Source organism: Sus scrofa, chromosome 9 (assembly GCF_000003025.6).
Source record: "Sus scrofa isolate TJ Tabasco breed Duroc chromosome 9, Sscrofa11.1, whole genome shotgun sequence".
NCBI lineage: Eukaryota > Metazoa > Chordata > Mammalia > Artiodactyla > Suidae > Sus > Sus scrofa.
This window is the reverse complement of record NC_010451.4, coordinates 41412704-41438823: the sequence shown is the minus strand read 5'-3', so window position 1 is coordinate 41438823 and position 26120 is coordinate 41412704. Positions and strand designations below refer to the sequence as shown.

The following is a 26120-nucleotide window of genomic DNA, read 5'->3' as shown; positions in this document are numbered from 1 at the left end:
TTTCACATAAAAGTATTGGTGTGGTTTTCAGTACTTCTGGGTAAAATACCCGGGAGTAAGATTACTGGGTATCATATGAAAAGTATATTTTTACTTTATAAGCTGTTTCCAAACTGTTTCCTAAAGTGGCTGTACAATTTTGCATTCCTATTAGCAGTCTATAAGTGCTGCATTTGCTCCCAATCCTCACCAATACTTGGAATTAGTCTTTTAAATTTTAGCCATTCTAGGTGTGGTTTTTTTGTTTGTTTGCCTTGTTTTCGGTCTTTTTTAGGGCTTTTTAGGGCCACAAGTGCAGCATATGGAGGTTCCCAGGCTAGGGGTCCAATCAGAGCTGAAGCTGCAGGCCTACATCACAGCTCATTGCAACACGAGATCCTTAACCCACTGAGCAAGGCCAAGGATCGAACCCACATCCTCATGGATACCAGTCAGGTTGGTTAACCAGTGAGCCACGACGAAGACTCCAGAATATCTTAGTTGTCTTTTGATTTGTGTTTCCCTGATGATAACTAATGATGTTGAGCGTCCTTTCATGTGCATCACTAATGGTCATCTGTGTATTTTCTTAGGTGAAGTATCTGTTTATATCTTTTGTCTGCTTTTTAATTTGGTTGATTGTGTTCATACTGAGTTGTAAGAGTGCTTTATATATTATAGATACAAATCCAGGTATTTTCTATCTCTTCTTACCTTTTCCATTTTCTTAGAAGAGCAGGATTTTTTAGTTTCATTGGAGTCAGTTGCCCTTTATAGTTAGGGCTTTTTTATGTTCTAAGAAACCTGCCAACCCAAGGTCACAAAAGTTTTCTTTTCTTTTTTTTTTCTTCTAGAAATTTTACAATTTTAACTCATATTTGTGTCTATGACCCATTTTTGAGTTTATTTTTGTATATAGTATGAGGAAAGGTTTTTTTTTTTTTTTTTTTTTTTTGCCACATGGGGTAAGGAGGCATGTGCATGTCTGGTTAATTCCAGTACCATTTGTTGAAGAGACTCTCTTTCCCCCATTGAATTATCTTGGTACTTTTTTCAAACATGAGTTGAACTTATATTTGTGAGTCTTTTTCTAGAGATTTTATTATATTATGTAATCTTATGCCAGGGCACATTGTCTTGATCACTGTGATTTTATTATAAATTTTGACATCACATGGTATAAACCTCCCACTTTGTTCTTCTTTTTCCTAAGTTGTTTTGGCTATTCTGGTTCATTTCTGTCTAAATACTAGAATCAGCTTATAAAACTCCTAGTAACTATTGGGATTTTTTTTTTTTTTTTTTTTTTTTTTGGTTGCGCTCACATCATATGGAAGTTCTTGGACCAGGGACTGAGTCCAAGCCACAGCTACAACCTGTGCCACAATTGTGGCAGCACCAGATCCTTAACCCACTCTGCCCACTGTGCCAGGCTGGGAATGAAACTCGGGATCGAGCCATAGCAGTCAGATTCTTAACCCACCACACCAGAATGGGAACTCCCAGGTTATTGGGAATTTGATTGGGATTGTGTTGAACTTGCAGATCAATTTGGAGAAATTGAAACAATTTTTAGTCCTTCAAACCACGAACATGGTATAGGTCCATTTATTTAAGTCTTCATTTCTTTCAACAGTGATTTATATTTTTTTGTGTGATGTTCTTGCACATATCTGATTGTTTATCCCTAAATAATTATTGCTTTGATGCTATTATATGCTTTTTTCAAACTCTACTTTTCATTTGTTATTACGGGTATACAAAAATGCAGTGGATTCTCCCCCCTTTTTTAAATTTATATCCTTTGACCTTAGTAAATTCACTTATTAGTTCTGATGCATTTTTGTAGATTCCTTGAGATTTCCTGTAGATCATTGTGTTATCTGCAACTAAGGACACTTCTACTTCTTCCTTTACTATCTGTATAACTTTTCTTTCCTTCCCCCCTCCTTTTTGCACTGGCTATGTCTGTAGTAAAACATTGAGTAGATGAGGCAAGAGTGAGCATTCTTGGATTGTTCCTGATCTTAGGAGGAAATTGTTCAGTCTTTCACCATTAAATATGTTAGCTCTGTGTTTTCATAAATGTCTTTTGGCTAATTAAGGCAGTTAACTTGAATCTCAAGTTTGCTGCAATTTTATGTCATTCATATTTTTAAATATAAACTGCATGTGGGATAATCATTTGCTTAGGTACATGTACAGGAGCAAAGAGCTTATTCGAAGTAAGAGGGAGTGTATTCGAAAGTTGAAAGAAGAAATAAAAGTTCTGCAGCAAAAACTGGAAAGGTGAGTCATAGATACCTTTGTACTTAGAAATGTGGAAGATAGAGTGGGATGTTAAAATTGGATAATTTGCTTATATCTAAAAATTAATTCAGAGTTTAAGTATTAACCAGTATGTTTTATAAAATAGCTAAGAAAAGTTTATTTCTAAGTGTGAAGCAGTCTTTAAGATGAGCTAATAGTATCCATGGGCTGTAGTCATCACACAGTTAGTTCCTGGTAGTGTCCTGAAGAGCTCTGATTTCACAGCCCTTTCTCTTTCTACTCCCCTTGCCATCTTTTTTACAAACACAGGAGAGGTAACTCACAAAACTCTAATCCTCTTGTCTTGGGAAGGCAGTTTTTGAGGTGCTTGGGAAAGGTAAAAGGGTAGTGTTCTCCCTAAAGCGGTACTGACTCAAATTGAGGGCTTATATTTCTGACATGCTACGTCCTTTCTCCCGTGGAAGAACCTTTCCCTTTTGTTCATCTGTTTTGTGTGGGCTGTTTGTGTGGAATCACCCTGTGACTTCCTAGGGAGTCACTTAGGAAGGAAATCCCATGCAATGTCATTGGCTTTTTCCCCCTTTATCTGCATAGCAGTTTTGCTGCTGCCACCACCTGACCTCCATCCACATCATTGCCAGGTCAGGGAGCAGAGGCAGAACTTTGCTTGGCAGCCCAGGGAAGACCCTGCACCTGTGGGCGCCCCTCCCCAACTCCATCCCTCTCACTTAGGAAGACCTTCTCCAAGAGGTGTTGTGACCCATCATCTGGTTGTCTTAATATCGACTTCAGCTGAAGACCGATGCCTCAGGTACTGTCCTGGAAGTGATTTACAGGACTTTATACCTGCGGCAGTATTTCACTTTTAAGGTTTGAGTGATACTTCATAAGGCTGGAAATTTTTAATTGTTTTTATACAATCAGATATACCTGATGTATGAAAGCTCAAGAAAAGCCAGTAACTGACAAGGATCTAAGGAATAGCAGAGTTCTTCAGAGTTTCTCCAGCCTTATGTATTGAACATCCTTTCCAGTGAAAGCTAACTCCCTCTGGCAGGCGCATCCACAGGAGAAATCATTGTTTCTCCTCCAAATTAGAGAAGATGAAGTGTCTTCGCTGCTTACCCTCTAACATGTGGTTGCTTTTGAGTCATCGTGTTATAAGAAGACAGTTTTCCTTCTTCCTAGTTCTATGTCCGTGTCCTTCACTTTATTCAGAGAAGAAACTTATGAAATGACTCTATCCTTTTGTAAAGGGAATCCCAGAATTATAGCATTTACCTGTGCCAATGAGTCAACTTAATGGCTATACCGTTTAGACTCTGTCTCCTGCTGTGAACCAGAAAGGATTCACCCCTGACTCAAGGTGATTTTTTCCTTCTTAGGGCCGCCCCTGCAGCATATGAAAGTTCCCGGACTAGGGTTTGAATCAGAGCTGCAGCCGCCGGCCTGCACCACAGCCACAGCCACACAGGATCCAAGCCATGTCTGAGACCTACACCACAGCTCGAGGCAGTGCCAGATCCTTAACCCACTGAGCGAGGCCAGGGATCGCTCTTGAGTCTTGACGGATACTAGTCAAGTTCATTACTGCTGAGCCAGGACAGGAACTCCCGTATAGTCTTTAGGGAATAAGCCTTTTCATTGACACTCCATACAACAGATCTTTTGTCAGTGAGCCTGAAAACATAAGACAGACTTGGCAGTAGAGTTCTGTTGTCTCTGCCTCCTAGGTATGTCAAGTACGGCTCGGGCCCGGCTCGGTTCCCTCTCCCGGATATGCTGAAGTACGTGATTGAATTTGCTAGTACAAAACCTGCCTCAGAAAGCACTTTGTCTCAAAGTGACGCATGCATGACATCACCAGTGTCTTCAGTGCACTGCGCAGCTTCTGACCTGACATCCGAGGAAAGGTAACAAAAACAAGTTTTTAAAATGGTATAGGTTGGGGTTTGGGGTTGAATTTGAACTGTGTGCCCTCTTTCCCCCTGATTAGCACTCACCATGCTAATCAAAGGCCGTGAGCTCTTAGTCTGAAATGGAAGGATTCTGCCAGCTGTCACATGGGTAAACTGTAATTCCCCCTGGTGCACACGCCCATGGGATAGCTGGGATTATTTCAGAGGTGTCTTGAACTGCTCCGCCTTGCTTGGAGCTTACTGTGAACTAGCCGCTGCTAAAGGCCTTCCTCAGAGGAAACCTCAGTCCCCGATCCTGCAAAACATCTCATTCTCCAGTCTACAGAGTATGCCCAACTAAGAAAACTTCACAGACAGGGAGACTTATTCCCAAAGAGAAAATTAGAATATGAAAAAGCCCTGGCTAGAAATTGAGGAGGACAGCCGAGAGGGGCTTACCTAGCAAAGAAACAGGGAGGCCCCGGTCACATGAGCCCTTGATTCCTCCAGCTCCGCTGCATGTGGCAGCCTTGGTAGCCTGGAGGAACCATTGGGGTCAGCTCGGACCAAGTTTGATGTATATGTCCTGGCTAATAGAACCATTAGAATGTATTTTAAAAACGGCTAGACTTCTATGTTTAAAACAAAAATTAATCATCCCTCCGACCCCCGCCACACACATATATTAATAGTCATTCATTATGTATGTAGAAGTGAACACACCAAATGGTAAGCGTGATTATGAGGCATGAGGCAGGGGGAGGGTGGGTTCTTTTTCTTTTATACTCTACCTATGTGTTTGGATTTTAGTAGAATGTTTTCATGTCCTTTATAAAATATAAATGGTTTAAATTTCTTAAAAGTGGTTGAGCAGCCTATTTAATTCCATAAAATAGTACTGCCTGATACTATATTTTAAAGTTAGTCTGAAAAAAAGGGGGGATCCGGCATTGCTTTGGCTGGCAGCTAGAGCTACTATGGGGACCCCTAGCCTGGGAACCTCCATATGCTGCCAGTATGGCCCTAAAATGCAAAAAAAAAAAAAAAAAAAAAGAAAGAAAGAAAAAAATATTATTCTGTGTGTGTGTGTCTAATCTTAATTTTGAGATTGAGATATCTGCTCTTTTGCTTATATTGGGCTGATTTTTCCATAGGTACAGGTCCTCAGGGAAAAGAGGTTTTCTCCATTGTTTTGTGTATGAGAGAAGGATGGGTGGGAGACGTAGGGAGTGAAGGTTTCTTTTAAGTCAAAGCTAAAGGAAGTTTATGTTCTTCAGTTTTGGTGTGAAACAAAAACTTTAGTACAGTTAGAAGCTTACTTTATATTCCTGCTGGTTTGTCTTTGTGCAGTTTGTTTGGCAGTAGTTAAATCAGTATATAAATTAATTTCTATTTTACATACTTTATTCTCAGTTTACAGCAACGATGCAAGGAAGTTGATGTCTACATTTTCTAGTTCAGGTGTTGGGATACTTACTCAAGGCTGCCAGCTTTTCCTTGGGCATTTAACTGGTAGAGCTGGGCTTGTCTGCCTTTTAAGTCCTTCACCCTGTATGCTCCCAGGGTGCCACCTACTTGGTATTCCTCTGAGTTGGATGTTCAGCTGGCACTTTTTCTTTTGTATGTTTTGTTCCCGGGTCCATCTATCCATCTCACTTCAGTCAGTTGCATCTTGGTAACTATAGTTGATTCCTTGATTCTTCCATTCCCGATCTGGTCTTTTCCATGTTCCTTCTCATCCTATTTTCATGAAAAGGAATGATAACATAACAAGTAGTTGGAGAACAGGAGCTATAGACTCTTAAAACCCAGGCAGATCTCCACTTAAATCTCTCTCTGTCCGTCATTTACTAGCTGGGTGAACTTGGCTAAGTGGCTTAATTTCTCTCCAGCTTGGGTTTGCAACTGATAAAATAGGGATAGTTATTGTACCTGCCTCAAAGCAAGTTGCTGAATGGGATGATGCATACAAAGGAAAGGCTTAGCTCAGTACCTTTATGAGTAAACACTAAATTGTAGCTTTACTTTGCCATATAGCAGCTTGCTGTACAAAAGCACATTCATTTAGGCTAAGGCATATTTTGAAAGTTATCGTGTGAGCCTGTTTTCTGTCTTCCTTCAGTACAAGTAAAGAGGGCACGTCTCAGGATGCTGAGAGTACCTTTTCTTCTTCTGAAGATTCTGCACACAAGTCTAAGCCAGTGAATCAGCCCCTTCCACCTTCCCGGTCTTCCATGGAAATGCCTGCACATCCAGCTCCTCGAACGGTCACAGATGAGGAGATAAACTTTGTTAAGACCTGCCTTCAGAGGTGGAGGAGTGAAATTGAACAAGATATACAAGGTCGGCTGTTTTAATACTTTTCAAACAGTTACTCTTTACCTTTTCTATTTGTTTGAGAACATGGAAGCTAGGCATCTTGGGTACAGTTCCTGCAGTTGCCATGGATATACTGTTGAATTTTGGTTGGGGGATTGTGACCTCTTTGGTACTTTTTGTTCCTTATACGATTGGTTCACATAATTCCATTTCACAACCATGAAAAGATCCCTCCTAGATCCCCTCCTCAGAATTCCTGGGAATTCCTGGAAGCTTGGAAGCTCATGACAGTTCCCTTTGGCTGAGAATTTTCTGAATCTGCTGAATTTCTTTTCTTGGAATTTATCTGAACTCTGGTTTGAGTTGACCCAAACTTAGAATTTAGCTTTCCTGAATCTCTACTTTTGAAGTATTTTCTACATGAAGTATGCTGTATTGAAGGTTAATGAGGCAAAGAATGTTTGAGTAATGCACAACATCAAATCAAAGTATTCAGCATTCTGTTCCTAAAATCCGTTGGTCTCATTGCCTCGGGACTCAGACTTTTCCTCCTCCTCTTCTTTCTTTTTTTTTTTTAATTCTGGGAGTGACACATAAACAAATAATAAAAACCTAGATTCCTCCCAAGTTCTTTTTTTTTTTTTTTTTTGTCTTTTTGTGACTTCTAGGGCTGCTCTCGTGGCATATGGAGGTTCCCAGGCTAGGGGTCTAATCGAAGCTGTAGCCACTGGCCTACACCAGAGCCTCAGCCACGCCGGACCCAAGCCGAGTCTGCAACCTACACCACAGCTCACGGCAATGCCGGATCCTTAACCCACTGAGCGTGGCCAGGGATCAAACCCGCAACCTCATGGTTCCTAGTCAGATTCGCTAACCACTGAGCCACGACGGGAGCTCCTCCCAAGTTCTTATTCACAGAAATCAACCTTTTGCTTAGCTTTCTCCTTTCATGTCCTGTCTCTGGGACAGAGATTTTTACACCCAACTGACCCATTAAGGTGTTTTTCTGGAGGCTATTTCCTGTCTAAGATATTTTGGTGCCAATTATAAGAGATAATTTTTTAAGTCTTAATGTACTTCTGTGAAACTCAGTCTTTGTATAAAGCACTAGCTGCTTCAGAACTGCATTGTCCTTCATGGTTCATAGAGGAAAGTTGACAATGTCAGAAGCCCAGGGATAAACAGGACTCTGCAGCGCCGAAGCAGCCTGGGTGACGTGGAATGAAATCACTTTAACGGAGTTTTCTTTTTTAACAGATCTAAAGAATTGTATTGCAAGCACTACGCAGACTATTGAGCAGATGTACTGTGATCCTCTCCTCCGCCAGGTAGAGTGAAAATTGATGGATGGGAAGGTAGTCAAGGCATATTCCAGTGGCGCTTGTGTAGACACCAGAAGATCATTTGCTAGTTTTCTTGGAAACTGAATGGGAACTTCCCTGAGCTATAAAAATAAATTTAGGAAAGAAATAGGTATTATTCCGTATTTGAAGCTTAAAAAAAAGCAGTATGTCTTCTGTCACCAACAGAACCTAAAACATATTTTGTCTTTGATTTTGCCACGTGGTATTTTTTCATACCATAGGAAAGTTTGTTAAACATTAATAAAAATTTATCGTTAAGATGGTAACTGAAAGAGTTCAGGGGGAAACCTGACTAGGAATGGTTCCCCGTCCTTTCCAAAGTAATGATCCTTGGTGGAGCCTTCATTTAGCAGCGTTCTTTCGTGCTTTGTTTCTCTAGGAACTCCGAAAGGGAGGCAGGCAGGCGGGAGTTCCCGCTGTCCACCTATGGTTTTGTTTAGAGTAGAATTCTGGGCAGAGAGGGGGAAAGAGGCTCCCATTAGGGGCCTGCCCTCCGCTGGCTTCTGTGTGAATGGCCCTGTTCCTAGGGCTGCGTGGAGGCACGGTTGTTGCCTGGCAGGAAGGCAGTGTGTAAATCTTGGGTTTTCCCCATTTGCTCTTCTGTATTATTCCGGTGAAAGCATGTCAGGGTACTGATTAAATGTAAGTTTAATTTGATTTGATGGCTAACTTTCCTTTTCTTTCATCAGTGCTCATTTGGCACTTAAGCTCTGTTTTCTCCATATTGGGGGGAAAAATGTTTGTTTTCACATGTTGAAACAAACAAGTATGTAGTTAAAAGGGCCTTTATCCCGGATAAGTAGATAATTTCTCACAAGAAGAAATAGAGGGACCGTGTGACTGACTCATAATGAAATATGCTACCTTAAATTTTGGTGCCACATAAAATAGGCGTAGAACAGGAGAGCTGCTAAACTTGTAGGTCCCAAGTGTGGTAAACTTATTCTCTATATGAGTCGTCAGTGGTGATTTTGTTTTTAGATAAACTGAGTTTGTAATGGGGGGGGGGAATGACACAAATCGGTCTCATTACCTAAACTTTAGAGTTGAAAGAGGCCTCAAAGGGGTCATCTAGTTCAGCTCTGGTTTTAAAGATTCAGTAAATGAGTCATACTTGGAAGATTCTAGGACTATGTTTTTGTTAGCTCTTGATGTTTTGATATGAACCCCATATCAAACACTGCATAAACAGGAGGTTTTTTTTATGTCTGGTGGGTGGGGATAATTTTGAATTTTAGTAACCTAAGCCCTTGTCAGATTTTTTTCACTTAACCTCACTCAGGAAACGCTTTCTGACCTGCAGGTGCCTTACCGCTTGCATGCGGTTCTTGTTCATGAGGGACAAGCAAACGCAGGACACTACTGGGCGTACATCTATAATCAGCCCCGGCAGGTCTGGCTCAAGTACAACGACATCTCCGTTACTGAGTCTTCCTGGGAAGAACTCGAAAGAGACTCCTATGGGGGCCTGAGAAACGTCAGTGCTTACTGTCTGATGTACATTAATGACAAGCTGCCGCACTGCCATGCAGGTAAAGATATCTAAGCAGAAGCCAGGGATGGGGAAAAGTCAGGACTCCTCAGGGCAGGGAACAGTTTTGCAGTTTATATATAAAAACTAGGATTTATTAGAAAATATTTTTTTCAAAACATACAAACAGCGTAAAAGAGAACAAAAAGGAAAAATAAATTACTTTTCCCATTGCCATCCTTGAGCTAGCAAGGATCCATTCTTAGGTTTCTTGTGTCATCTTCAAGAAGTATGCTGTGCCGATGCTCAGTTTTATTTATTGTTATCTCTCAGCCACCCTGTTTTTTTCCCCAAATGGAATATTTTTCCATTCTATTATGCATTTTGTTCATTAATTGTTTTTCAGAGAGATCTCTATATTCTTATAAATAAAAGCAACTTTTAAACAACTGCATAATAATTCCACTGCATAGAATATGTATGTAATTTCTTAAACCAATCGCCTATTGATAGACTTTTATATTGCCTCTAGTTTGTTTTTTTATTTTTTTCTTTTTGTGGCCATACCTGAGGCATATGGAAATTCCCAGGCCTAGGGATCAAATCGGAGCTGCCTCTGTAGGCCTAGCTGCAGCCACAGCAACACCAGATCCAAGCCAAATCTGAGACCTACACCACAGCTTGCCACAATGCCAGATCATTAACCCACTGCGTGAGGCCAGGGATCAAACCTGTATCTTCATGGATACTAGTCAGATTCTTAACCCTCTGAGTCACAATGGGAACTTAAATTTTTTCCTTTTTTAGTGACATTCTTATACACATAATTTTGCACCCTTTGGAGAATAGCTAGATTTTATAAATAGATTTACCTGAACAATTTCATACTTCTCATAATACTACTACTAATGCCAAGAGCAGTCATAATCATTATTTCTCTAGGTACTTTACTCCTTGCAGCATGCTTTCAAACTTGATTTCTCTAATAACTTATACCTCTAAAAGGAGGGTAAACAGGGTGAGAATTCTTATCACCCACATTTTCCAGCCGAGCTTCATTAATTGTCCAAAGTCATACAGCCAGTAAATAAATGGTAGACCCAAGATGCAAGTCCAGTCCTCATTCCACAGTCTGTGCTATTTTCCATTTATATTACTCTTTCTTCCTTTCACTTCTGAGATCGTAGAAGATCAAACTTCCCTGTGTCCCATAGGTAAGAAAACACATAAGCCATTTTGTCCAGGCAGCAAATTATCTTTCTGATTTGCTAGTGTGGTTGTGGGGATATCGGGGATAGAGAGAAGGATCACTTCGTGGTAACTGGTCGTCATACTTGCACGTTTGCAGTGTGAAAGCAGGAACAGCTGCTCGTGGGAGTTACTGTACACATGATGGTGCTGGCTGTTGCATATGGGAGCCTTGTTATTACACATGCGGCTCGTTTTTATATTACAGAAACAGAGAAAGTAGAAACTGTCATTTGCTTAGTGAAAAGACTACTTCATAGCAACTAGTAAGTGGATGTGCTATTCTGCTGTAGGTTTTTATGTGGGTTTTTTTGGTCACAAGGTTAGAAGGGAGATTTAGTATTCTTGCCATTTTTCGTCATAGCCTTTTGAACCAGGTATTGTTGACCATCTAACCTTTGTACCAAACTGCTTTCTATGATAGCACCTGATTGTGAGACCCTCAAGGTGGTGTAAATGTCTTGGAATTTGTCTCTGTCTTGAGATGGATTTTCTTACCAATAATAGAGGCAGTGACTATAATGATAAAGTTGTTTACCCTTGAAATTTCCAGTGGACTTAATGTGATTTTCTGAATTTCCAAGAAATGTTTGGTTTGTTCTAGCTACTTTGTCAGTGATTGGCCTCTACTCCAAATCCTTACTCGTTATCATTCGTTCATTCATGTAACAGATGTTCAGTGCGCCTACCTACTAATGAGCCAGGCACTGTCACTGGGGCGCTGTGACTGTGGGCCTGATATTGTCAGTACTTCTGAAACACTTTGTATATCTGTATGTATTATTTATTAGGAGTAAGAAGAAAGACAAAGTGCCCTATTTTCCTTTCTTCTAGAAAGGACCTTTTGATCCCTTAAGACCTTTTGCTCAGTGGGACTCCGTTTTAACTCTGTCCTTTGTTCTTCCTCAGAATCAGCCCCAAATGAATTGGATCAGATGTCAGGAGAGGTGGAAGCCCTCTCTGTTGAACTTAAGCATTACATTCAGGAAGATAACTGGAGGTTTGAGCAAGAAATCGAGGAGTGGGAAGAAGAGCAGTCTTGCAAAATCCCTCAAATGGACTCTTCCACCAGCTCAGCATCACAGGAGTTCTCTCCATCGCAAGGTATCCAAGCAGGGCTGGTTTATGCCAATGACCTGGACTCTTGTGCTCTACCCTTGTAGCCAGCCCTGTGCACTTGTGCTGAGTGGGTCGGGCCACGGTCTGCACAGGAGAGTTCAGATATAGTTTGTGTTGCACAACCTGACAGCCTAGCTTGAGGCTCTAGAATGTCCTTTCTGCTGAGCAGAAGTGATCAAAAAGACTGGCCACTTGTACTTTCACTGTTATACGTTTTGCTTATTTCCCAAGTTGCAGAAGAAACTGAAAGATTAGTGGGTAAATTCTATGCAAACTATGCTCCCGAGGTGATCTTCTCAACAGATCGTTGTTTGTAGGAAGGCTTCTTGGCATAAAGAACTACAACGATGTTTAAAATGTTGGGAGCCCATTTTAAACTTTACAGAATCATTGGTGACTTCTTGCTGAAGTAGACATTTCTTTGAGTCACAAGTTTCTAGGGGAAATTGCATTGATTTTTTTAAAAAAGATTTGTTAGAAAGTTTGCACATTAAACTTTGTATCCATCCTGCTTGCCTTTTTTTTTTTTTTTTGGTCTTTTTAGGGCTGCACCTGCGGCATATGGATATTCCCAGACTAGGGGTTGAATCAGAGTTGTAGCCCCTGACCTACACCACAGCCGCAGCAACTCCAAATCTGAGCCATGTCTGCAACCTACACCACAGCTCATGGCAACGCCGGATTCTTAACCCACTGAGGGAGGCCAGAGATCAAACCTGCGTCCTCATGGATACTAGCCACGAATAGCTGAGCCACGATGGGAACTCCCTGCTTGCCTTTGTGGAGTGTTCTAGAGCTTGCTTCTCATCAGATGCTAATTCCTTTGTGCTGTTCTTGGTCAGAGTCTTCAGTAGCCTCTTCCCATGGGGTTCGCTGCCTGTCCTCGGAGCACGCCGTGATCGTGAAGGAACAGACTGCCCAGGCTATAGCAAACACGGCCCGCGCCTACGAGAAGAGTGGGGTAGAAGCAGCATTGAGTGAGGTGAGAGTGGCTTAGAAGCCCAAGTTCACAAGGGGTGGGCTGTTGGCAATGATCACCAGTTTTCTCACATTCCTTTTACTCTGTGTCTGTTGTGTTTAACCAATCCCTCTCTATTTCTTCTGTTTTTTTCTTACTCTCTCTCTCCGTTCTGCTGCCACAGCTTAAGGAAGCTGAACCCAAGACGCCCCTGCCCCCGGAAACACACCCCGCAGAGCAGTCAGAGCAGCCCCCACAGGCTCATGACGCAGAGTCTGCTGCCCAGCCCAATTCTGAGGTCTCTGAAGTCGAGATTCCCAGTGTGGGAAGGATTCTGGTTAGATCTGATGCAGATGGATATGATGAGGAGGTACAGAGATGAGTGCAGGGTTGAGCTGTCTGTCGTCAGTCTTACCTTGCCTTCTCATGAGACCAAGTACGGTTGTGTAGGGCGTTTGGCAGTAGTTCATATTTTCTCACCAACACAAATGATGGGCAGGAGGGCCTGTCTTGGTTACTGCTGTGCACTGCTGCCAGTGTCTGTCTACCCTGACCTGTCATGTGAGAGCCACCGCAGAGGCCACGGGGCTCAGAAAGGTAGAATTGAACGCCTCGTTTGGTATTATGAACAAAAAATTGCCTTTTAAGTTAGAAGTTTCTGTCTTTGCTAATATTAGTCCACTGTGTTTCCTCCAAATATAACAGTTTCCGTTGTCTAGTGAGCAAAACGAATGTGAACCGAGGTTGCTTTTAGTTCTATAACTTTAGGAAGAAGCTGTAAAACATACGTCTTTGTTCACTGGCTGCCTCCTTTATAATCATCACTGCACACTAACAGTCGTGAATCTTGTCCTCAGATTTCTGTTTTTTTCTAGTGGGATATTTTTTAGTAGTTGTAAAATTTTTTCCAAAAAAAAAAAAAAGATTTTTTTGTTTTACGGTCCTATTTGTGTATCCCCCCTAGCTTCCAGGTTGTTTAAAGTGTGCTGTGCATCCTAGTAAAACTCCAAAATTTTTAGGATATACACCCAGACCACAGAACTAAATTGGAGTTCTCACCTCAAACACTTCCCCTTTGAGTTATAATTTAACTTGTTTCATTAGCCGTGCCCGTATTGTAGATGTTTTTAGACATGCATTTTTCTTCATCTGCTGAATTAGAATATAGAGAAATAACTAGTTTGGGGCTGGGTCTTGACCTTGCGTGGAGGGGCCGGGGCTGTGGGGGTGACTAGGACTAAGTGTGTGAGCCTTGACCTGCGGTTGCTGGCCAAGGGGCACACTGCCATGCTTCCCCACAGCTGTCTCTTCGCCTTTCTTTCATGCAGTCTTCCTCTGAACCTTTCTTCTCTCCTTTTTCTCTGTGTTTTGTGCCCTCTTGTGGTAGGTGATGCTGAGCCCTGCCATGCAAGGGGTCATCCTGGCCATAGCTAAAGCCCGTCAGACCTTTGACCGAGACGGGTCTGAAGCAGGGCTTATTAAGGTATCTCTGTCTTTTAAAATTCTAATCCTTATGCCGCAGGTATCCTAACAGTAGGGCAATAATTTTATTTGATAGTCCAAAATGGGATGAAAAATGGTTTTCATTGAAGTAAAATGCAAACCTCCCTTTTCTGCCCAGCTAACGATCCAGCCATCGCACAGCACGAATGGCACCTTCTTTGCTGGCCCCAGCGCAGCCTTGGTGTTCCCGCGCACCTGCTAGAGGCTCGCCCGCATGCGTGGGAAGAGGTCTCTTAGTACGGCTGTGACCGAGACATGCCTTTGTGATATGAGGGCTGTAACATAGGAAAGTAGACCAAGCTTTTTAAGGCACTTGAAGAAATTCCATCATGTGGAATTTTAAATTTCAGGTCTTTAGTACGCAAGGATATGCCTGAAACAATTAAAACTAAATATTTGGGGTTTTTCCCAGAACTTTATGGGAAAAATGAATTTCTTGTGAGGACAGTGTTTTTGGTGCCAGAGGAGTTTTCATCCCTTGTGAAATGCAAACAGCTTACCAGTTCCTTAGTTGCCTCTGTAATACCTCAGCAAGAACTTCTTAGAAGTCTTAGAGTTGGGAAAACCCCTGGAGCCCTGAAGTATCAGTGTCTGCCTGCCGAACCCACTGTGCACCCCTTTGTAACTACCAGTTCTGTCTTGGCTAGGCATTCCATGAAGAGTACTCCAGGCTCTATCAGCTTGCCAAGGAGACCCCCACCTCTCACAGTGACCCCCGACTTCAGCACGTGCTTGTCTACTTCTTCCAAAATGAAGCACCCAAGAGGGTAGTAGAGCGGACCCTGCTGGAACAGTTTGCAGATAAAAATCTTAGCTACGATGAAAGGTGAGAGGGGACCCTCAGGTGAACCAACCCTCCTCCTGGGTCTGGCCTGACTAAGTCCTCTGGAGGGGGAGCCCTCATGGTGTTCTGAGCTTTGTCCACAGGTCCATCAGCATTATGAAGGTGGCTCAAGCGAAACTGAAGGAGATTGGTCCAGATGACATGAATATGGAGGAGTACAAGGTGAGTCTTCTCCACGTCTACAGAGCAAACGCATTCATTTCTAAGGCAAAACAAACAGACTGACTCCACCACCCCGCCGTCCCCCCAGAGAAGCTGGGTAAGAATGAATAAATGATTTGTTCTAAACCTTAGAATAGCCAGGTTCTTTATTCTGTGGTTCTGTTAGACTGAGTCAGTACTTCATTTCCCTTAAATATCTACTTTAGTCTTGTCCTAGGCAATAAAATTCTTGAATTCATGGTTTTGGTTTGTTTTAAATAGTAGAGTTTTCTGTTTCTATATTGGAAATTAAATTTATATGCGTTAAAATGCATATAAGACGACAGTTTTTCTTTCTTTTTCTTTTTGTGGCCGCGCCTGTGGCATATGGAAGTTCCCAGGCTAGGGGTCAAATTGGAGCCGCAGCCGCCAGCCTACACCACAGCCACAGCAATGTGGGATCAGAGCCACATCTGTGACCTACACCACAGCTCACAGCAGTGCTGGATCCTTAACTCACTGAGTGAGGCCAGGGATGGAACCCACATCCTCATGATTACTATTCAGGTTCATTACCATTGAGCCACAATGGGAACTCCTTTTTTTTTTTTTCTCTCTCTCTCTCTTAGATTTCCAAAAAAAGCATTGTGTTGTAGCCAAGACAGTGTTTTGTGCCACCTAAGGTGTGCCTGCCACTCCCACTGAACTTGTGTGTTGTTCTCTGTGGATGGAATGGTCTTGTCCCTCCATCTTCCTTACGTCTGGATAGGTCCTCAGAACTTGAGGTCATTCGTTTAAACCAGAGCCGAACCTGGAGTTCTCTTGTGGTGCAGCAGGTTAAGGATCCTGTGTTGTCAGTGCAGCAGCTCAGGTTGCTGCTGTGGCGTGCATTTAACCCCTGGCCCAGGAACTGCCATATGCTGTAGGCATGGCCAAAAAAACCAAACCAAACCAAAACAAACAAACAAAAAAAACAGAGCTGAATGACTTTGGCATGGGTGTTGGACATTAAGATACTAAATTCTAAGCCTCACATGAAATGAATATTTCTGTTCCTCAGCTGAAGGAACTAGACATGGAAAATTAAGGTCAGCAATAGACTTCTGTCCTGAATGTTGAGTACTTTATTGTCTAAGCAAGCTTTTTTGTCTCTTATTTTTCTGTGCCTGGCTCTGTGTGTTCAATAAACATTTGTATTGAGTTTGCAATGTCCTGGGATGGAAAGCGTGGAAGTAGTTGTAGTCATAATCACGAATGGCTGTCATTCCTTTCCAGAAGTGGCATGAAGATTATAGTTTGTTTCGAAAAGTGTCTGTGTATCTCCTGACCGGCCTGGAACTCTATCAGAAAGGAAAGTAAGTTGGCTTTTATGTCACTAAGATTATTGGTCAGGACACTGTTATTCATTGACGCCCACCCCGGAATTCTCAGGACCACAGCCACACCACCTCGCTTCTCACATGCGCCCTGCACCTCCCCTTTCCCAGCGTTGCATTTCAGCTTTGCTTTGAACATCACAGGTGGTTTTTCATCCCTTACCTAATGATGAATTAGTTGAGAGAGATAATGGCCAGTTTTTAAAGTTGGGAAGAATAGAAGTCCAGGGAAGTTCTATGGGCTGCCTTGGGTTTCTTAGTCAGTTTGCAGAAGACCTGAGACTGGCTGTGGTCTCTGGCCCTCAGGCTTGTCCCACTGCACCACGCCGCCTCCATCCTTAAGATCTTCCCATAGCTGCAGCCAGTTGCATTCTTATACAAGGAAGGAGTGGGGACTAAGCCCTGGGTCTGGGGAAGAAGCCCTGAGCTGGCTATTTTCTACCACTTTCTAAGGTACCAGGAGGCGCTTTCCTACCTGGTGTACGCCTACCAGAGCAATGCTGCTCTGCTGCTGAAGGGGCCTCGCCGCGGCGTGAAGGAGTCCGTGATCGCTTTATACCGAAGAAAATGCCTTCTGGTTTGTACTGTTTGTAAAGCCTTTTGGTTTTTGTTGTCCTTTGTTTACCTTTGCCCCTTGAAGCCATAAAGAAATATAACTGAAGAAAGAAAAAAATCTCCACAGGGTTTTAGATTTTTTCAAACTCTCAAGAGTGGTTTTATATCAGAACCGTTAAGTTACTTCAGTGGATACCGTGCTTCCTCCACCCCCGATGGAAGTGAGGATGAGGGGCACGTACCCCTTTTTGGTGCCCTTCGGGCATACCTGCTTACAGCTTTTATCACCGAGTGTCTCTGCTTAATCCTCCTCTTTTTCTTTTTTTTGATTTTTAGGGCCGAACCCACAGCATATGGAGGTTCCCATATACCGAATGGCTAGGGGTCTAGCTACAGCTGCCAGCCTACGCCACAGCCACAGCAGTGTAGGATCTGAGCCACGTCTGTGACCTACACAACTCATGGCAACGCCGGATCCTTAACCCACTGAGTGAGGCCAGGGATCGAACCTGAAACCTCATGGTTACTAGTCAGATTCATTTCCACTGTGCCACAGCGGGAACTCCTCACTCCTCTTCTTATTCAGCGCCTGGTATGTAGAAAGCTTGTAATAAATGTCTGTTTTTTCTATGTTCCCTGCTAAGCTAGCAGATGAGAGTTTTAGTGACTTCTAAAGAGACTCGCTTTTTAAAAATGGTGTGGACCATAAAGATTGGTCCTGTCATCCTATTAATACCGATGTCATACCCCCTGGAGATCTAGGCTGGCCACTCGGCAAGGCAGATGCAGATCCCTAGGCCTCCCCAGGGGTTTCTGCAGGTGCTTTTTCTTCAGCAAAATGCAGAGAAGCCTGCCCTGGACCCACGTGCTTACTTGGCCTCCCGGACGCCTGGGAGGACTGCCCTTTTCCGGAGGAATCAGGCCAGCATTTCTGCCACTGCCTCTTGTTCATACCAAACGGAGAAGATTAAGTCATGACGTATACTTATCTCAAAGTCTTCATTTTCTAATTTATACTTGGATTCCTGTATCAGTTATACATGTGGCAGAGCATTTTGAAGCTGAAAAGAGGGCCTTATAGATTTGATGGATCTAAATTTTATTAGAGACATGCTTTTATTTTTTTAAATCACCAAATATAGATGACATTTTGAATGTCCTGCTCAGTTTCCACAGGGAGGCAGAAGTAGGGATTCAGATTCTTTGTGTCTCTGGTGTGTGTCAGGATCACCTAAGGAACTTTCCCATGGTGGTGCCCTGGCCTCTCCCCAGACACAGGGAAACCAGAGTGTCCAGGGAGGGGCCTGGGCACCAGCTTGTCTTCTGCAGGTGATTCTGATGTTCACTGAAGGATGAGAACCCTTGAATAGGTCTCTTGATAGAAGCAGTTAAATATGATCTTGAATAAGTTAAGGCTACTGGGTCAGACACTTTGCTGCACTAGGATCACTTTGGGACCCAGTGCACAGGTCACCTGAATACCAATTAAATCAGCATGTCTAGGGCGGGGCATCAGTAGTTTTAAAGATCCCCAGGCAACTCCAGTGTACAGTGATTTGGAAACTACTTGTGTAGACTCTTCTAAAATAGTTATCTATCCTTTTCAGACTTTTTTTTTCACTCTTTTTTATCTGTAGGAGCTAAATGCCAAAGCGGCTTCTCTCTTTGAAACAAATGATGAACACTCTGTAACAGAGGGTATTAATGTGATGAATGAATTGATCATTCCCTGCATTCACCTTATCATTAATAATGACATCTCCAAGGATGACCTGGATGCCATTGAGATCATGAGAAACCATTGGTGCTCTTACCTTGGGCAAGATATTGCAGGTGCGTTGTTGTTACCACTCCTGGTGATTCTAAGGCCATTGAGGATTCTAGAAAATACAGTGGACTCACTCTATAGTACCAGTGTTCCAACCTTTCTAAGGGATTGGAATCCCCTAGCGTATGCGTGAGTTTAAAGTAGATCTGTTCTATCGAAACAAGGAATGGGGGCCGAGACCCCTCTCCCTCTTAGTCTCCCCTTACCTCCTCTGTGGCTGCTAAATCACCTCCATGGCCAGCCAGCCCAGTTTGAAAAGAAATCACTGTTCTCTGGGGATGTCAGACATCTGTTACTTTTTCATCCGCCAGAATCTGAACTTTAATTGTATAGCTTCAAAATAAAAATCTATTTACATGGCCTGATTACCTGTTGGTGCCGTAACTAAATTTTCCTGTGACTTGAAGTTGTAAAGCATAAATGTTATCGTGAACTATGATGCCTTCAAGTTAACAAATTAGTAAATGGAACATCTGTGCATGTCCAAAGCATTTTGGAGAAGGAGCCTAAAACCAGGCATTTTTAGCTGAGTTTGGTAGACTTAGAAAGTTAGTGCATCTCCTAATATAAATCTTCTTTGTTAGTTTCTCGCCAGTGTAGATATTCTACTGACTTGTTAAAGTGCTCAAATTTATAATATTTATTGGAAAGTTCTCTAAGAATTAGTAGCTGTGAATTCCCTTTGAATGTCTTCAGTTTTTATTTGGACCATATGTGATATATAGCTTTACTTAATGTCATGTATGCACATCAGTATATTTTAATTATTTGAAGGTAAAGAACAGTCTTCCGCCTATAGCAGTATTATATTTATAGTATTATATTTATGATACTTTCTCAAATTTTAAAAGGATGACTGATTGGAAGAAGTGTCGATAATGAAGTGAATATATAGTGTTATTCTGCCACATGTCAGATGGCTTAAAGCGGTGATCTAAAACTTTGGTATATTTGGCCAGTAGGTCTTTGCTCCTTGTTTGGCTTGAAGGAATCATCATTTGTTGTTGGCTCTTCAGAACGATGCTTTGACCTTTGAGGCTGGGTGACGGCTGTATGAAAGAGCTTCTCATATCATTGCAGACTTACTAGTTTTTACTCAGAGATTTATTTAGCTGTATAGTAACCATTGATTTTCCCTCTACAGAAAATCTGCAACTGTGCTTGGGGGAGTTTCTACCCAGGCTTCTAGATCCTTCTGCAGAAATCATTGTCTTGAAGGAGCCTCCAACTATTCGACCCAATTCTCCCTATGACCTTTGCAGCCGATTTGCAGCTGTCATGGAGTCAATTCAAGGAGTGTCAACTGTGACAGTGAAATAAGCCCCCATGTGTTCAAGGCCCATCCTGGCCTTTGGCTGACTGCCTGTTGCACAGAAGTCTGTTGTCACAGTGTTTACCTTGGGCAAGGAATTAGGTAGAAAAGTAAGATTCAGATCCAGACCCCAACCATGCCGTGTGTGTAAAGAAGGATTGAAAATAAAAATGCACTTTTTAGGTACAGAATCATAAAAGCAATTTCACTTAAAAAAGGCAGGAGGCAGTGTATCAAGGTATTGATTTATGCCAGAAGACCTGAGATGCCTCTTGTACCTATGAGACTGCTCGGGCTTTTCTAAGCCTTTCCCACTTTTAAAATGATCCTTCAGGCATAATATTTTTGACAGCAGAATAGAAGGGTGAGTCATCAGAACGTGAACCAGATGAACAGCTACTAGTTATTTTATCAAATATAGATGGCGTTAAAAAGTTCTTAACTGCAAGAGGCCAGACGTATAAACCTTGCCTGGCTCTTGACAGGAGATGACAGTGGGCTGATGAGCCCCTGCCATTTCACTTGTGGGTGGAGCATGAGGTCATGTGGCAGTGTGATGCCCAAAAGGCAAAAGAAAACTGCCTCTCCTTTCTTTCTTCTCTCTCCTTCATTTTATATTTTTAAACAAACCGGAAAACCTCACACTCGGTCCTAAGTGAAAGAAAGGAAAGCGTTAAGGATTTTAGATGGGAGTAGCAGCATTGCGAAACTTGACTAAAGAGATCATAGTTGTTAACCATTTAGGTAAATTTTTCTAGTGTCTGAAAATTGTCAGAAACACACAGCTAAGGCTGCTGCTGGCCCAGAAGAACATTTTGATACCCCTCCCCTTTTTTGCTTTAAAAAATAAGGGATGTGGGTTTGTGTAAAAAAAAAAAAAAGAAAAAAAAAGGAAAAAAAACCTATATATATGTATATGTAGAGAGAGAAATATCCCCTGTTGACAATTTTTAAAGGCTCTAGATTGGGTATTGTGTTTTAACCAAATTTTAAGATTAATGAGGGAATTGTGGGCAGGAAGAACACTTGATACAACTATGCAGATTTTATAAATGTGCAATAAAAGTATTTGTTTTACCTTTGGTGTACAGTATGGTCTTTATTTAACATATTTTTTCTGAAAATGAATGAACTCAGTAAGCATTTGTCAGGTTTCAGGTTTTCTTTGAAAGGAAAAGGCAGATTAAAAGAGTCGCTTCCTGAGCAGCACCTAGTGGTGGCTGATCTCTTTTCATCTGTTTGCTAGTTGAATGGCAGGTAAATGTATCCACTTTTAATTTGTCTAATTTAGAAGGCAAAAAGAAAAATTATTAAAACGTAATTTCTTATCTTTTGATGAAGGTAATGGTTAGGCTATTTTTTTTTTTTTTTTTTTTTTTTACACATAGTCAGATGTGTTTTTGTGTTTCCAAGCACACTTGCAAAGATTTGTTTTGTGGGAAACGGATCCATTTTCTTACATATTGATTACCTGTTACTGTTTAAAATTCTGAATAGCACCATGTGCCGTTTTCTTTTTCTTTCTTTTTTCAGAAAAAAAAATATTTTATTAAAGAGCAAACTGTTCACTCACTCACTGGTTGGGAGAAGTTTCCCTCATTGTGAAAACAGTGACAGGTCATGTGTATACAGGCACAATCTCCTTAACACGCTCTGTTATCCCTGTCACGACTGAGTACTAGGCACAGTTGTGTAACATCCTTGGCATGATGGAGACTATGTTGCCCAAGGTCATAGGCGTCCCAAATAGCAGAACCAGGGCACTAACACTTGGTCTTGTAAAATCCTTTGCTTTGCATCTTTCCACTTTAGTTATTCTCCACTCAGGTTTTGACGATCTACAGTTGGCGAGGAAAGGAACAGCTAGACACTGTAGTGTGCAGTTTTGACTAGTTGGTAGATTTGGATCCACTCCACTCATCAAGGAGAATGTGGGGGCTGCCTTAGGTACAGTGTGGCTTCTTGCAACGTCCACAGCCTGCCTCAGGCTAAGAATGGTTTTACAAGTTTAAAGGGTTGTGAGAAAGAAGGGTGAAGAGGTGGAGTGGGAAGAGGAACCAAAGCAACCCTTGCCTGAGATGATTCAAGAGTTTGGGAGAGTAATTGACCTCAGCATAAATTCCCTGGAGACAAGGTTTAGCCTTTTCCTGGTTAACTGGAATTGCAGTCCTTTTCTGTTGGGTTTCTTATCTCTTTTAAGAACTGTGGAGCATATAAATTCATTGTTACCCCACCCACTTTTAGAAAGAGGTGTCTATCAGCAGCTGAATGGATAAAGAAGATGTATATGTGTGTGTGTATACAGCCATAAGAAAAGAATGAAATAACGCCATTCTCAGCAATATGGGTGGAATCAGAGAACCTATCTAAGAAACAGACTCACAGACATAGAGAACAGACTGTGAGTGCCAAGGGAGTTGGGGTTAGCAGATGCAAATTATTACATGTAGAATGGATAAACAATAAGGTCTTACTGTATAGCACAGGAAACTAATCCTGAGATAAACCATAATGGAAAATAATATAAAGGAAATGTGTATGTATTACTGAATTACTTTGCTGTGCAGCAGAAATTGACACTGTAAATCAACTACACAATAAAAAGGTGGGTACATAACAACGGAAGGATTTAAATAATGAAGGAACAAGAGAAGGATTTAAATAATGAAGGAACAAGAGAAGGATTGAATGAAGGGCTAGGATATAATCGAGATAGAAAGGGGAATTAACTGTAGCTGTCATTTATTCATTTCCCTTGCTCAGTTAACTGTATTCATTGAGTGAATATATCTTACAGGGAGTTCCCATTGTGGCTCATTGGGTTAAGAACCCGAGGTTGCAAGTTCAATCCCTGGCCTCACTCAGCTGTGAGCTGTGGTGTAGGTTGCAGATGAGGCTCAGATCCTGTGTTTCTGTGGCTGTGGTGTGGGCCACCAGCTGCAGTTCCGATTCAACCTCCAGCATGGGAATTTCCATATCCCGCAGGTGCAGCCCTAAAAAGAAAAAAAGAATGTCTTACAGTTTATTCTGCTATCTGTCATTTGAGTGTCCAGTTTTTGCGTACTACATAATGCTACCAGAAATATTTATGTACATGTCTTTTGATGTACACAAGAATGCATTTCTGTTGGTATGGAATTATAGATGAAATTACTGGATCATTAGAATATATGGGTCATAGGAATAGAGATATCTTTATCAGGTACTGCCAAACAGTTTTCCAAAGCAGTCATACTGATTTAAACTCCCACCAGCAGTTTATGAATTCCAATTGTCCCATATCCTTGTCTAGATTTGATTTTGTCAGCCATTCTGGTAGATGTGTGATAGTATCATTTTAATGTGTACTTCCTGAATCAACTGAAGAAAAATGCACAAACTAAAAGTTGCAAGTTATATTTTATTTGAGAAACTTACTGAGGATTATGGCCCTGGAGACAACTCTCAGTCCTAAGGAACGGTGCCAAAGAGGTAAGGGAGGAATCACGATACATAGGAGTTTTTGCTGGGGAAAAACAACAACAACAACAACAACAAAACAAACAAACAACAACAACAGCAACAACAACAAAAACATGTAGTAGAACATCAAAAGATTACCACTAATCACACAAAAAAACAGACATTACCAGGTAATGATTTTAGTGTTTTTCTACGAAGGGGAGGAGTCTCACGGAAATTATTCCCTAGATATGGATCTTAATTATCTAGTACCAGTGTCCTGTTTTTCTCTGTCCTGAATTCCCCTCAGGGTGCACCTTCAGGGGTGGCTGCAGTGGCTGATGGCTTGGTGGGGGCAACATTCTTTTATCCACACCTGTGTCCTAAAGATTTCCTAATATACGTATTGTGAAATAACAATTTAAATCTTTTGGCCATTATTTTCCCTTGCTGTTATTGATTTATAGGAATTTTTAAAAGATATATTCCTGTTATGGAACCTTTTGGGTTATAAGCATTGCCTATATCTTCTCCCACTCTGGCTTTTCACTCTTGAGATCTTCAGCTGAAAACAAGTTTTTAATGTTAAGGTAGTCCAATTTATCAGTCTTTTTTTCCTTCAGGCATAGTTGCTACCATGCCCTATTGAGGAAATTATTATCAAGGTCATGAAGATATTCTGTGTTATTCCAAAAGTTTCACTGTTTTACTTTACACATTTAGTGGACCAATCCGCACCATTTATTGAAAACATTTTGCATTTCCCGGTGCTATGCTTTTGTCATAAAATGTCTATGTGGGGTGGTGGTGGGGGATCTGTTTCTGGGCTCTTTTGTCTTTTCCTTTGGCCTGTTTGTCTTCTTGTGCCAATATTACACCATCCTAATTAATGTAGCTTTATAGTTTTGATTTCTGGTTCAATAAATTGTCCAGTTTTGAATGTCTTCAAGATTGTCTTGGCTAGTCTTTTTTTATTATCTTTCCTTTTTCTTTTTATGGCCGTACCAGTGGCATATGGAAGTTGCTGGACTAGTGGCTGAATTGGAGCTGCAGCTGCTGGCCTTCACCACAGCCATAGCAACATGTCCTGGCTAGTCTTGATCTTTTATAATTCTATATAAACTTTAAAACCTGTTTATTGGGATTCCCGCTGTGGCAGAACGGGATCATTGGTGTCTCTGCAGTACCAGGACGCAGGTTCGATCCCTGGCCCAGCACATTGGGTTAAAGGATCCTGAATTGCAATGATCCTCAGCCTGGGAACTCCATATGCCATGGGGAGGCTGAAAAACAAAAATAAAAATAAATAAAAGATAAAATCAGTTTGTTAATTTCATACATGCACACACAAATCTTTAGGGATTTTGATTTGGTTGGCAGTGACTACAGATAATTTGAAGAGAACTGACAAAAATTCCCTTTGTATTTGACATGTAGAAAGAAATAGAGGTTTTTATACAAATCCTGTAAGAATAGCTTATTAATTCTAATAGCTTATATTTTTAGGTTCTCTGTATACACGAGGTTATCTGTGAATGACGACTTTTATTTCAACACTTTACCTTTTTTTTTTTTTTTTTTTTTTTTTCTTGCCGGGTCACACTAGGATCTCTGGTACAGTGCTGAGTAGAAGTGGTGATAGTGGCGTCATTGTTCCCCAGTATCAAGAGGAAAAGTTTTCAATATCTCACCATTAAGCATGCTGTTGGCTTTTTATAAATTCCACTTATTTGATAAAGATTCCTTCTATTCCTAGTTTGAGTTTTTAAAAAATTTTGGGAGTTCCCATTGTGGCTAGTGGTTAACGAACCTGACTAGCATCCATGAGGACGCGTGTTCAATCCCTGGACTCACTCATGGGGTTAAGGGTCTGGGGTTGCTGTGGCTGTGGTGTAGGCTGATAGTTACAGCTCCAGTTCAGCCTCTAGCCTGGGAACCTCCATATGCTGCAGGTGTGGCCCTAAAAAGATTTTTTAAAAATTTTTTTGAATGGGTGTTGAAATTTATTAAATGCTTTTTTGATATCTATTAAAATGATTACATGGGTCTTGTCTTTTATTCTGCTCATGTGTAAATTACATTAATATATTACATATTTTGCTTTTTTAGGGCTGCATTCATGACATGTGGACATTCCCAGATTAGGGGTCTAATTGGAGCTACAGTGGCTAGTCTACGCCACAGCCACAGCAACATAGGATCCAAGCTGTCTGTGACATACACCACAGCTCATGGCAACGCTGGATCCTTAACCCACTGAGCAGGGCCAGGGATTGAACCCGTGTCCTCATGGATCCTAGTTGGGTAAGTTACTGCTGAGCCATGATGGGAACTCCCTACAATTATTAATATTAAGCCAACCATGTGTTGCCAGAGTAAAGTGAATTTGATCATGACATTTTTTTATATGCATGTGGAATTTTTTTCATACCATGTTCAGGACTTTTGCATGTATATTCGTGAGAGAGATTGGGCTTTAATTTTTTTTCTTAT

The 26120-nt window shown here is 41.5% G+C and overlaps 1 protein-coding gene across 22 annotated transcripts in view; it reads left to right on the top strand.

Annotated features, from left to right (window-relative positions):
* The window catches only part of USP28 (ubiquitin specific peptidase 28), a 63485-nt gene extending 42221 nt beyond the window's left edge, over window positions 1-21264 (top strand). For 7 of the 22 annotated variants that reach the window (XM_021062842.1, XM_021062841.1, XM_021062844.1 and 4 more), the window contains 16 exons: window positions 2173-2268; window positions 2987-3061; window positions 3984-4163; window positions 6271-6491; window positions 7725-7795; window positions 9135-9363; window positions 11460-11654; window positions 12512-12651; window positions 12812-12997; window positions 14015-14110; window positions 14778-14956; window positions 15058-15136; window positions 16391-16470; window positions 16945-17068; window positions 18684-18879; window positions 20019-21264. In XM_021062842.1, the coding sequence (XP_020918501.1) occupies window positions 2173-2268; window positions 2987-3061; window positions 3984-4163; window positions 6271-6491; window positions 7725-7795; window positions 9135-9363; window positions 11460-11654; window positions 12512-12651; window positions 12812-12997; window positions 14015-14110; window positions 14778-14956; window positions 15058-15136; window positions 16391-16470; window positions 16945-17068; window positions 18684-18879; window positions 20019-20194 (2323 nt within the window). In that variant the 3' untranslated portion in view covers window positions 20195-21264. The remainder of the gene's footprint in view (window positions 1-2172; window positions 2269-2986; window positions 3062-3983; window positions 4164-6270; window positions 6492-7724; window positions 7796-9134; window positions 9364-11459; window positions 11655-12511; window positions 12652-12811; window positions 12998-14014; window positions 14111-14777; window positions 14957-15057; window positions 15137-16390; window positions 16471-16944; window positions 17069-18683; window positions 18880-20018) is intronic. The other 15 variants (XM_021062851.1, XM_021062850.1, XM_021062854.1 and 12 more) reach the window with 5 other exon arrangements.